General features: G+C 38.9%; 1 protein-coding gene across 1 annotated transcript; it reads right to left on the reverse strand.

The window, feature by feature from the left end:
* Positions 1–238: 238 nt before the first annotated feature.
* Positions 239–3,310, reverse strand: LOC111997099 (receptor-like protein EIX2). Its single transcript, XM_024029150.2, has one exon. The coding sequence runs from the start codon at positions 3,308–3,310 to the stop codon at positions 239–241; it is 3,072 nt and encodes a 1,023-aa protein (XP_023884918.2).
* Positions 3,311–12,835: the final 9,525 nt, after the last annotated feature.

Below are 12,835 nucleotides of genomic sequence, written 5' to 3' on the forward strand. Positions count from 1 at the left end.
TGTGTATTGCTTTTAATTGATCAACTTCTTTTATTAATTGAAAAGTGATGTTACATTGTAATATATAGGGATAAGAAAACTACAACTTGGATTGCATTTGACATTTAAAAGAAGAAATGTCATATTCATATATGTCAATGGAATGAATATAGCTAATAATACAAGTATTAACCAACTCGAATTGCATATAAAAATCATCAAAATATTGATTAATATGATTACAAGATAGTTGCACATTTTACTTACAATGCTGCCAAATTTGTGCCACAACACCCCAAAGCTTGTACCCTAGGTAATCTAGGAACTCAAAGTACACAATTCTCCATTGCTTGTTTAATAGTAAAGGACCCAATACAACCCAAAACCCAACTACAAATCCAAGTGCCATACTAACGTAAAACCAATCCATTTTAGGTCCACCAAAATCCTTGCTCCTTTGGATTTCAACGTTGGGTTTTACATCACTTATAGAACAATTCTCAATTAGTGGAGCTCCACAAAGTTTGTTTCCAATAAAACAGGAGGCATTGAGGCTCTGTAGTTGAGTGCTTAAAGGAATCTTTCCACTTAAATTGTTGTTTGACAAGTTCAAATGACTCAAAAATGTCAAACTTGACATGCTTTGAGGAATTTGACCTGAAAGTTGATTTACAGAGAAATCAATAGATTCCAATGATCCCATAACACCTATATTGTCAGGAATCCTTCCTATCAAGATATTAAATGACAAATTTAATGATTGTAATCCTTGAAGACTAGTCACTTCTTTAGGGATCTTGCCCGATAAATTGTTCTTTGATAGGTCTATACTTTTTACAAGTTGAAGAGTAGTGGAATACTCAAGAACTTTCCCCTTAATCACAAGCAATGCACTATCTAAAAGCATAGAAAGAGCATAGCGAATTGGCTGTTCAAATAAAAAAAGGGGACCATTTGAATTGTTATTTGTGGCCATGGCACTGAAATTGTTAACACATCTAGGTATGCTTCCAAATAGCTTATTATTTGAGAGGTCCAAGATTTGGAGTGAAGCTAGAGAGCAGAGTTTTTCTGGGATGTAACCATAGAAATTATTTGAGTGAAGGCTGAGAATCACCAAGCTTGAACATCTAAGTCCTATCCATGAAGGTATGCTCCCAACAAACTCATTTTTGCCAATATCAAGAGTAACCAAGTTTTTACAATTTTTCAATGAGGATGGTAATTTTCCAGAGAATTTGTTGTTGTATAAATGCAAAGACTGAAGATAAATCAAAGATCCAACGGATGTTGGAATAGAACCTGACAAATTGTTGTTTCCCAAATTTAAGGCAAACAAATTTCGCCACTTCATCCAACAACCAATTATTTCCCCTGATAAAAAGTTTTTACCAAGATTGAGATATGACATTTTTTTGGACTCATTCATCTTGTAACATAAAAAGTGCGAAATAGATCCAGACAATAAATTGTCAGAGAGATCTAAGAAGCTCACATTAGAGGATATACAAGGCAACGAACCATTGAAGTGATTTGAACTCATATCAATCATTGATGAAGTGGACAAAATCATCGGGATATTTGGAATCTCTCCATAGATCTGATTGTGAGAGAAATTTAGATACACAAATTGAGAAGACAGGTTCCAAAACAAAGGAGGAACTACATCTGAAACCCTTGTGTTAGATATGTCCAAATATTTAAGATGCTTTTGTGAAAGAAGCCACGAAGGAAATCTTGGCCCTAAATTCCATGATCTCAAAATTAAAAAACTTAGTTGAAAAGGAGGGATCCAATTGTTTCTTACTTCTAAAGTCAGTTGGTTTCGAGATGCAAGGAGTGTTTTCAATCTCATCAATTTGGCAAATTGAACTTCAGATACAACACCCTCCAATATATTTGATTCGATATTTAAATACTCTAATTTGGAGAGCTGTCCAAAACTTGGAGGGAGAGTTCCGTTAATTTGATTCCTCTCAAGGTACAAGGATCTCAAAGAGGAAAGATTTCCTATAGACCATGGAATTGGACCTGAAATTGAATTATACCCCAAAGAAAGGTAGACCAGATTTTTAAATTGCCCAAGTTCATCAGTCAACTGCCCAGACAGTTGAGCATTAAACAATTCTAAGATCTCTAGTCCATTTGAAACACATCCTGACAGACTTTGAAAGATTTCAGATATCTCTCGACTCCATTTGTTGCCTTGCAATGTAATTTCCTTTAAGTTGCAGAGATTACCCAAAGATCTTGGTACCTTTCCTTCAAGTTCATTGAATGACAAGTCTATGCAAATGGCAGATGTAAGGTTTCCAATGGAACTAGAGATTGTACCCTGCAAATTACTGTTGACGAGATTGAGGAACTCAAGATGACTAAAAGTGTACAACCAATCAGGAATTGAAGAGTTGAAAGTGTTGCCAGACAGATCAAGGTGCCTAAGTGAAGTCAAGTTCTGGAGATGAACAGGGATTGGACCTTGAAACTGATTGTAAGATAGATCAAGAGAAAGCAGATTATGAAGACCAAAGACCCAAAACAGAATCGAAGTGTTTTCAAAACTGTTGGATGAAAGATCAAGGGTGGTGAGAGATGAAAAGTTAATACTGTGCATCGGTGGGAAGAAGCCAGAAAGGTCGCAATATGACAATCGCAACTCTAACAAGGAAGGGAGTTTGCTTATCTCTTGTACCCAATCAGAGGATTTGCTAAGGTTTGCAGAACTCAAATCAAGGTGTTGTAGTAAAGGAAGAGCAGAGAGCCATTGAAGATTCATCACATATAAATTATTATAATAAGAAGAACCTCCAAGATTGAGATAGTGCAAATTAGAGAGATTCCCAAGTTGATGAGGAATCAATCCCCCAAATCCCGCATGGGAGAGATTAAGATATCTTAAACTCCCCATTGAGCCGAGGAATTCGGGAATTGGAGTATAATTGAAATCATTGAAGCTGAGGTCCAGGTAAACCAAATGCTTCAAATCAAGCAGAGAAGGAATTATCTTACCGCCGAACACTGACCTCTCATAAGCTTCGTATTGAGCATCCCATTGGGCATCATCAGTAGTGGTAGGAAAAAAGCTTCTGAGATGGAGTTCGCGGACATGACCGGTGTGGTTGTGGCAGACAACGCCGAACCAGTGACAGCAATCCACATCAGCAGCAGTCCAAGACCAAGAGGCAAGCCGGTCTGAAGGATCGATAAGATGTTGCTTGAAGTTGAGAAGGGCGTGTCGCTCGCTTTGGATGCAACCAACCTCAGAGTCCGCAGTGAGCAACCAAAGGAAAATGGTTAAAGTAAGGGCTATTAATCTCGGAGAAGCGTACATGATGATCACGCACGGCTTTAAAGAAATATTTGATGCTGATTTTATTTACGATGTAAATGCTACTAATCGCACGCCTATTTATAGTAGCAATCCGAGTCTTGTGCGGCGGATAGGTCATAGGAGTTTCTTTCAGCTTTTGGGGTTTTTAATTTTTAATGCTTAAAATTTTAAAGCATATTATTATATCCAAGACTGAGTTTTACTTTATTAATAATTCACGGTATGATATTATTGCGTATTTTTGATGCCGTGGTTACTTCACAAATATAAGTTTATATTGTGTTCATCCTTATAAGAATTTAAGCATAGATTAAATTTTCATTATCTTCCCTTATAAGAAAAGAAACTCGCCCTAGTTTCTCTCTGAGACACTAGAGCGTAGAATCTTCATTATCTTCCCCGGAATGATAAACCCTCCCCTCTGCTGAATCCTCCATAGTAGTAGGGCTCCTTGACCTCCGTTTTCATTTACGTGTGGTCTACTCTCTATATTCTCACCTTTTCATTATTGTTTAAGCCTCCATGGAAGAGATACTTTACGATTGGAAAAAATTATCACTGACAGATGCAGAAGATGTTAAGCTTAGTCTATCAAGATCCAAAAATCTACGAAGCAAGGAGCACATATTGGCTGCCAAGTTCCTCACAAAAAGAGCTCTCAACGTGGAAGCCATAGGACGCACGTTCAAACCCCTCTGGAGAGCCAAAAAGGATTTCAAGGTTCGTGAAGCTGGTGATCATGTCCTTTTATTTGTCTTTGAACTCGAAGCAGATGCAGAGCGGGTTCTTGCCAATGAACCTTGGTCTTTCGATAAACACGCAGTCCTTCTTCAGAGGTTTGATGGTTCCACACCGCCGAGGTACCTAAGATTCACTAAACTGAAATTTTGGGTGCAAATATATGGTTTACCTATAAGTTTGTTGGAACCAGAGACGGCAATCGAGCTAGGAGAATCCCTCGGCCAGGTAACACCATGTGAGAACCCGAATGAGTTGGTGGGGGGTGATTTTTTACGCGTTCATGTGGAGATTGATGTTTCAAAGCCTCTCTGCCGAGGTCGCAGAGTCGTACTGGATGATAACAATGAACGATGGATTTCGTTCAAATACGAAAAGCTTCCGAATTTTTGCTACTGGTGCGGTTTAATCTCACATGACGGGAAGGACTGTGATCTCTGGTTAGCAAGGAAAGATACAGGGAACGTTGAATCTACAGAGTATGGACCATGGTTGAGAGCAATGCCTTTCAACCCGAGGAAAACTTCTTTCACCGTTGTCTCTGGCATGGGCGACGGACTGGGAGGAGCATCAAAGCCATCAAAAACGACAGCTGAGGAGGTGGTTCATCCAACCGGAACGAGCACAGTAGAATCCGATCTCGGTGAGGAAGACGGAGCTGACCGGTTCCAGGAGCGCAATATGGAAACAACTCAAACAGGGGCGCAATTCTCGCCAAAATCCCAGAAAAATCGCAGCACAATAACTGAGGTAATAACGTCCAAATCAGTATTATCCACTTACCATATTAATCCAATTGACTTTGATGCGCAGATACAGGAAATAGACGTTGCTCTTGGGGCTGTGGACAGCTGTGAAAAACACGTGGACTCCAAGTTAAATGTTACTTCACAGGGTATAGCAAATAAGGATGCCACGGTAACTCCATCCATGCCAGCTCACCCACAAAAAAGTCAGGAACAAGCAACCGACGCGACAGCCAATAGAACCTTAAGAACTTGGAAGAGGATAGCACGTGATAGCAATATGGATACTGAAATTACCCAAGGAATCACAGCCACAAAAAGACACAGAGATGAAGATTTGGAAATTCTTCCTGAGTTACCTAGCAAAAAGTTACAGGTTTCTTTGGAAGATTGTCAACAAATTAAAATGGTGGAGGCTGCTCAGCAGCCCCGCCAAGCACAATGAGTCTCTTAGTGTGGAACTGTCGCGGGCTTGGGAACCTGCGTACAGGGAAGGAGCTTGAAGTTTTGATTCGGGCTAAAGATCCCTCCGTCGTGTTTTTAGCCGAAACATGGGCGGACAAAGCTAGGCTAAAAGAAGTTCAAAGAAATATTAAGTTCGATAATCTTTTTTACGTGGAAAGAAATGATAGAGGTGGTGGGGGTTTGGCTCTATACTGGAATAATTCCACGGTTGTAAACATAGACTCTTTCTCCAAGTATCATATAGATTCAATTATCAACAAAGGCAAGGATGAAGCTTGGAGATTCACAGGTTTTTATGGAGAACCGGCAACTCACTTGAGAATTGAAGCCTGGAATAAACTTCGATTACTCAACACAAAACATAAACTCCCTTGGCTCTGTGCTGGAGACTTTAATGAAATCACCAGACATTCAGAAAAATTGGGGGGCAATAGTAGAAGCCAAGCTCAGATGCAGCTCTTCAGGGATGTCATAGATGAGTGTGGATTCCTGGACCTTGGGTATGTGGGAGATCAATTCACTTGGAGCAAGCATTTTGCAGATGGTCACTCACTGTGGGAAAGACTGGACCGAGGTCTGGCCAATCATGAGTGGTTTATGAAATTTTCAGGCTCAAAAGTACATCACTTGCATTCAGACTCCTCCGATCACTTGCCACTATGGATCACCTTGGATGGTTTAGATATTCCTACCTTCTCTAAACCTTTCAGGTTTGAAGAAATGTGGCTCTCGGACCGTGGATGCTCGGAGATTGTAGAAGCGGTGTGGCTATCAAGGGAAGATGGAGATGTTCAGGATCATGTCACTCACAAAATTGACAAATGTGGAAAAGAATTAAGAGTATGGAACCGAAATTGCTTTGGCAATGTCAGAATAGTCTTAAATCGAAAGAGAAAGGAGTTAAAAGAAGCTGAAAAAGTAGCCATGAGATCCGGAAATAATCATCGGGTCAGAGATTTGAAGAAGGAAATTGCGGAGTTGGTTGACAAGGAAAATAGACTCTGGTTTCAGAGGTCCAAAGTCTTGTGGGCAAAATTTGGAGACAGAAACTCAAAGTTCTTTCACAGCCAAGCTTCACAAAGGAAGAGGAAAAATCTAATCCGGAAGCTTAAGGACTCCAATGGCCGTGTGTTTGAGGAAAATGAGGGGATAGCGGAATGTCTAGTGCAGTATTATCAGAATCTCCTCAGTTCAGAAAACCAACAATTTTGTGACTCAGCTACAGACTCAATTCAGACTATGATTACTGAGGAAATGAACTCCAAGCTCTCTTCCGAGTTCACTCATATGGAGGTAAAGCAAGCCATTAACCAAATGGCCCCACTCAAGGCCCCAGGGCCGGACGGTATGCCTCCTCTCTTTTATCAACATTACTGGAATTTAATTGGTGATGATATATCTACAACTGTGTTGCATTACCTTAATTCTGCCACTCTACCTGAACACCTCAATCACACATTTATCACACTCATTCCAAAAAAGAAAAATCCTGAATTTGCATCTGAATTTAGACCCATCAGTTTGTGCAATGTCTTGTATAAAATTTTCTCAAAAGTTCTAGCAAATAGACTTAAGAAAATTTTGCCTAATATTATAACTGAGAATCAAAGTGCTTTTACTAAGAGTCGCCTTATTTCTGACAATATTCTGGTAGCTTTTGAGTCTTTACACAGTATGCAGAGACACACAGGAAAGGAAAGTTACATGGCCATTAAGCTAGACATGAGCAAAGCTTATGATAGAGTTGAGTGGGTGTACTTAGAATCGGTCATGGTAAGAATGGGATTCACAGATCACTGGATCAAACTCATGATGCTATGTGTCAAGACGGTGACCTATTCAATTTTGGTGAATGGTGAACCTAAAGGCATGATCACACCAACAAGAGGCATCAGACAAGGCGACCCCCTATCTCCTTTTCTTTTCTTGCTTTGTACTGAAGGTCTCAATGGGCTTCTTAATCAAGCAGCTTATCAAGGACATATAAAGGGTTACTCTCTTTGTAGAAATAGTCCACGTCTAACCCACCTTTTGTTTGCAGATGATAGCTTGCTGTTTTGCAGGTCCACCATCGAGGAGTGCCAAAAAGTATTGGATATTCTGGATGTATATAGGAAATGCTCCGGTCAACAGATTAACCGTAGCAAGACGACAATCTTTTTTAGTAAATCTACAAAGGTTGAGTCTAGAGATCAAATTAAATCGACATTGGGTGTTCCTGAAATCATTCAGTATGAGAAATACTTGGGGTTACCTTCACTGGTGGGTAGAAACAAAAAAGCAAGTTTCAATTATATAAAGGAAAGGGTATGGAAAAAATTGCAGGGGTGGAAGGAAAAACTTCTTTCACAAGCTGGAAGAGAGATTCTAATTAAGGCTGTTGTTCAGGCTATTCCAACCTATACTATGAGCTGTTTCAAACTTCCTGTTGGATTGTGCTCTGAAATTGAGAGCTTAATAAGAAGGTTTTGGTGGGGGCAGAAAGGAGAACGGAGAAAAATTCACTGGGTGAGATGGGACACCCTTTGTCTTCCAAAAAAAGAAGGCGGAATGGGGTTCAAGGATCTAGTCAACTTCAATGATGCTCTTTTGGCCAAACAGGCTTGGAGACTTCTTCAAAATAAGGATTCCCTATTCTATAGAGTCTTTAAAATGAAGTTCTTTCCACACTGCAGTATTTGGGAAGTTCAAGACTCTAGCTCTGGCTCACATGCTTGGCATAGTATCTTAAAAGGAAGAGATGTTCTACTGAAGGGAGCAAGATGGAGGGTTGGGAGTGGAGAAAATATTAGTATTTGGAATGATGCTTGGCTACCATCACTAGAGCATCCACGAGTCTTTTCAGACATTCTTCCAGGTTTTGAAGATGGTAGAGTCTCTGATCTTATTAATCCGAGTACAAGAACTTGGGATGCGAATTTAGTGCACGGTTTATTGTCACCTGAAGAAGCTGCACTAGTTCTCAGCATCCCACTGAGCCGTACCGTAGTGGAGGACAAAATCATCTGGCCTTTCACCCCTTCAGGTAACTATACAGTAAACTCGGGGTCCAAGTTCCTAGCTAAACTAAACTCTATGTTGGTTCCTGCAGGTAATCCGCAGCAGCAAGATGAGGTTTGGAAGCTGATTTGGGGGCTCAATGTTCCAAATAAAGTGCGGAATTTCATGTGGCGGGTTTGCAAGGAAGCCATCCCAGCAAAGCATAACTTGTTGAAAAGAAAGATCCTAAATGAAGATAGATGCGAACAATGTGGGCTGGAGTCCGAAACAACTACCCATGCAATATGGAAATGCTCCTCTCTGGACGAAGTTTGGGATAACATTCCAGGCTTTGAAGACCGTAACCAACTTGGCATCTCAAGCATCCCGGAGCTGATCAAAGTAACGCAAGAGAGAAGATTGAACACGGAACTTATGGCCTCAGTGATGTGGACGGTATGGCACAGACGGAATCAACTTCGTGCAAACTCTAACGCCCTCACCAAAGCCCAGGTTCCCCAACAAGCAAAGCTGGTCCTTGAAATGTTCCAAAATAGTCAACATTCCCTCATTAACCATGCAACGGACAAGAGAACTCAGCAACGAGTGCAGTGGCGCCCTCCTCCAGCCAACTGTTTCAAATTGAACTTCGATGGAGCCATTTTTCCGGAGCTGGGCAAGGCTGGTCTGGGTGTGGTTGTACATGACTCTCATGGGAATGCCATTGCCTCACTGTCAGAACAAGCTCCACTGCCGTTTTCACCAGTCATTGTGGAAGCCATGGCTGCTGCAAGAGCGATCAACTTCGCACAAGAACTTGGTATTAATGAGTTTATGCTTGAAGGAGATTCAGAAGCAGTAATAAACACTCTACGTTGTTCTGAAGCTTCTTTGACAACTTATGGCCATCTTCTTGAATCTGCAAAATCCGCTCTAATTACCAGCAAGTGCACTGCTTTTTCCCATATTCGTAGGAGTGGTAATAGAGTAGCACACAACCTAGCTAAACATGCTAGACATGTTAGAGGTTTATCGGTGTGGGTGGAGGACATGCCACCTCACCTCTATGATGTACTTTTTGATGATCCCGGTTGATTTTTCAATAAAATAGCAGTCTTCTTTCTCAAAAAAAAAAATTCCTTCATAATTTCTTGTTATGTGTTGGTTTAAATGGATTTTTTCTTAAGCTTACAGAGTATAGACTTTAGATAAAATGTTTAACTCTTAAATGCCAAGCATTGACGGTAAGTTTTGTACATGGAAAAAATCAAAATAAGAAATTAAGAATATAGTCTATTTGGTTGGCCTTAGCTTGATTTATCTGGACATCAATTTTCTTTCCCACGAAAATTTTGACTTATCTTAAAATATTTTCTAAACCAATGCTCTTAGAATATCTATCAACTTTTTCCTTACAAAAATTAGACAGGATTTAAGTAATTCTAGAGCTCCCAAAGGCAAAAAAAAAAATTGGGTGGAGTTACAAAAAAAAATTGTTACATTGGATGGATTCTGTCCTAGATGTTGATGCCTTTTTAAAGGTATCAATATTTATTGTGAATGAGTCAAGCATATTGCATTGAGATTTGGTGTCCATACTTGTTCCTACAGTGTTTATTAAAAGAAATATAGTTTTTAGTAATTTTAACGTTACATGTGTGAAAAAAAAAATTAAAACTAGTTTTTAAAGAGGAATAGTTATTCCTCATTTTGAAGAATAGCTATTCATAAGGAATGACTATTCCTTGTAATAAAAACATAACCAAACTAAAGAATAACTAAACCATAGGAATAACTATTACATTACAACGCCTATTACAGTCTACCAAACATGCCCTTAGGTGAAACAAAGTTAAAAGACTAAAACATCATTCTTCAAAATCAATTAAAACAAAATCCAAATTTTGCACATCTCCCTCTGTCTCGCGTGCGTGTCATCCTCTTCCCTAGATTCAGTTTCTTATAAAGCCTAAATCCCCAAAAATAGATATCTAAAATCTTCTGATATTCTAAAATCTAATAAAAAGGTTCAATTGCATCAAATTAGAAAACGCAACAAACTACATATTCATCACACCATATATTCTCAACATCAAAGGTTAAGGTTGAAGTGCTACTAGTTTAAGATCTCAAGTGCTTATCATCAGGTATGGTCAACTGCCAAGCAATCGGACCCAAAAAATAAAAGCCAAGACTTAAATAAGTCTAGGCATGGCAATTTTTAATAAAAAGAAGTTGAAAAAAAAAAAAAACTAATTTTCTCATAAGGTTCTAAAGAAAATCCTACATTAACCGAACTACAAAAAGGTTGTTCGGATTGGTGAATTCATCAATAACAACCAAATTAAAGATATGTTTCGGGAAAAAACATTTTCACCACCCACCTAGAAAAGCTAGTAACAAACACCATATGAACATCTAATGGTTGAATATGTTATGAACGAACCCCAACATCAGCTAGGGCATGGCCACCTTGATCAGCCGAACCATGGCTGTTGTAAGACCGCCCACCTCCCCTGCAACCCCTTCCTCTATTGTTATATAATAGTTCCAGGGATAATAATTTCTAGGCTATTCATAATAGCAGAGGGAGATCTGGAAAATTTTGGGTTTTGTTTTAATTGATTATGAAGAATGGTGTTTAAGTAACTTTGTTCCACCTAAGCAAGAGGCATGTGCTTGTCACATGCAGCAAAATTCTGTTAAATATAACAGTAAAAATAACACCGAGGTCCAAAGTGTAATAAGTGTGATAGTTTAGAGTGCAAAGTGTGCAGTTGGATAGTTTAGGGTGCAAAGTAAAATCTAGTGCATAGTTTAGGGTAGTAAAATATAATTTCCCCCCCNAAACCTCGTTTTCAAGCTTCGAGAGCTTGAGAAGAAGAGCCTCGCGGTCCTTTCTCTGCATGACCGCCTCGTCCAACAGCCCCGCCTCTCTGAACCTCTTCCAATCCTCCATATCTCCGCCGCCAATCTCCGCCGCCGCCGCCTCACCGCTCAGCGAATCCAACGGCGGCGGAATATCAGCAAACGCCACCGCTTTACCCTTCCCCGTCGCCGCCGCCGAAGCACTCCTCGGCGCAATTGCCGTCACGCCGGCCACGCCTCTCTCCTGCGGCGTGAACATCGCCGAATCCTCCGGCAACCAAAAGAAAAATCCGAAACCCTAGATTGATACTATAGCTTTTGCAAGAATGAATGAAAGAAAGAAAGAATTACAGATCGCCTCTGAACCGGCCGAGATTTCGGAATGTATCGGAAAATAAACTGAAATTAAAAGGTTTTGAAATTTTGATTTTGAATTCAAACTCTTTTTTTTTTTTTTTTTTTAATTTCTAGGTTTTAATTTTTGATTTATTGTATTTGGGTTTTTGTTTGTGGATTGAGTGCAATGTGAAGAGTGAGGAGGTGCGAAGAAGGGTCGGGTTCTTTGTTTTTTGTTTTTGTTGTGAATAATGTGATTGCGCCCAGCTTGTACTCTCATTTTACTAAAACGGCGTCGGTTGTGCCACGTGTGCGTTATGTCCGAATGGGCTGGGTTTGCAAGTTAATAAAACAAAGCCCATATCTCATGAAGAAAACACAAAAGCCCCTCAAGCCCAATTTGAAACCATCCATAGTAGGTCTAATTTTATTTGCCCTATGATCTTCATCTTCAATCTTTTTAGGTTTCTAAAATAAAAATTACTCAAAAAGTAGAAGAAAATAAGAGATAGAAGGAAGAAAATGCAATACCAATGTTTTAAAAACTGGACCGACTGGAAAAAGGCTAAAACAATTAAAAAATAGGGAAAATTGTCAAAATCGGAAAAATCGATCAAAAACGGGGAACCAGAAGCAAGTTCAATTTTGCCCTAGTCTAGTTTTTAAAACTGTGGGCAAACTACAAGTGGAAGGATTAAAAAATGAAAACAAAACCCACAAACTTTTGTCATTCAAGAGCTATCTTTAAAATGCAAAACCTAAAATTCAGTTGTTTAAGAAGTGAAAAAATTTTCTGTCGTAAACATTCACTAAGTCAGGTAGTGTATATGGTCTTAATTGTGCTCAAAAGTGAAGAACTTCTAGTGTAAAGAGAACAATGATATGTATGTGATTATATTTGATTCTAAGACATAATAGTTTTGGTTTATGCACCAAATCACCATCTCCTTTTTTGGAATCTTGAGATGACTTTGCTAAAAGAATGTTTAAATATAAAAACACATTCTTTTATGCATAATATTACATGTTAAAGATGAACATGAGTTGTCAATTTACTTCTCATATTCTCTTCTTATTTTTTGAAACATCCAAAACAAGGGGAAATTATTTTTTTTTCCCCCTTTACCTTTTTTTCTTTTCCCTCCAAACTTCCAAACTTATTGGCTAAGTTCCTTATTTAAATTCAATCATGTGATTGCATTAGCTCCTTCTCAAACAAAACAAAAAACAAAAAAAAAAAAAAAGGAAAAAAAAAAGTGTATTGCATTAGCTAATAAGTTATATAGTTAAATTTAAAAGAAATGCTACATCCATAATATTTTTCACAAATATTTTTATTACAAATCATAGATAGTTAGTTGTTTGCCCTACCAATAATAACCTTAACACATAT

This window comes from Quercus suber, unplaced genomic scaffold, assembly GCF_002906115.3.
Source record: "Quercus suber isolate HL8 unplaced genomic scaffold, Cork oak 2.0 scaffold_64, whole genome shotgun sequence".
In the NCBI taxonomy this organism is placed as follows: domain Eukaryota; kingdom Viridiplantae; phylum Streptophyta; class Magnoliopsida; order Fagales; family Fagaceae; genus Quercus; species Quercus suber.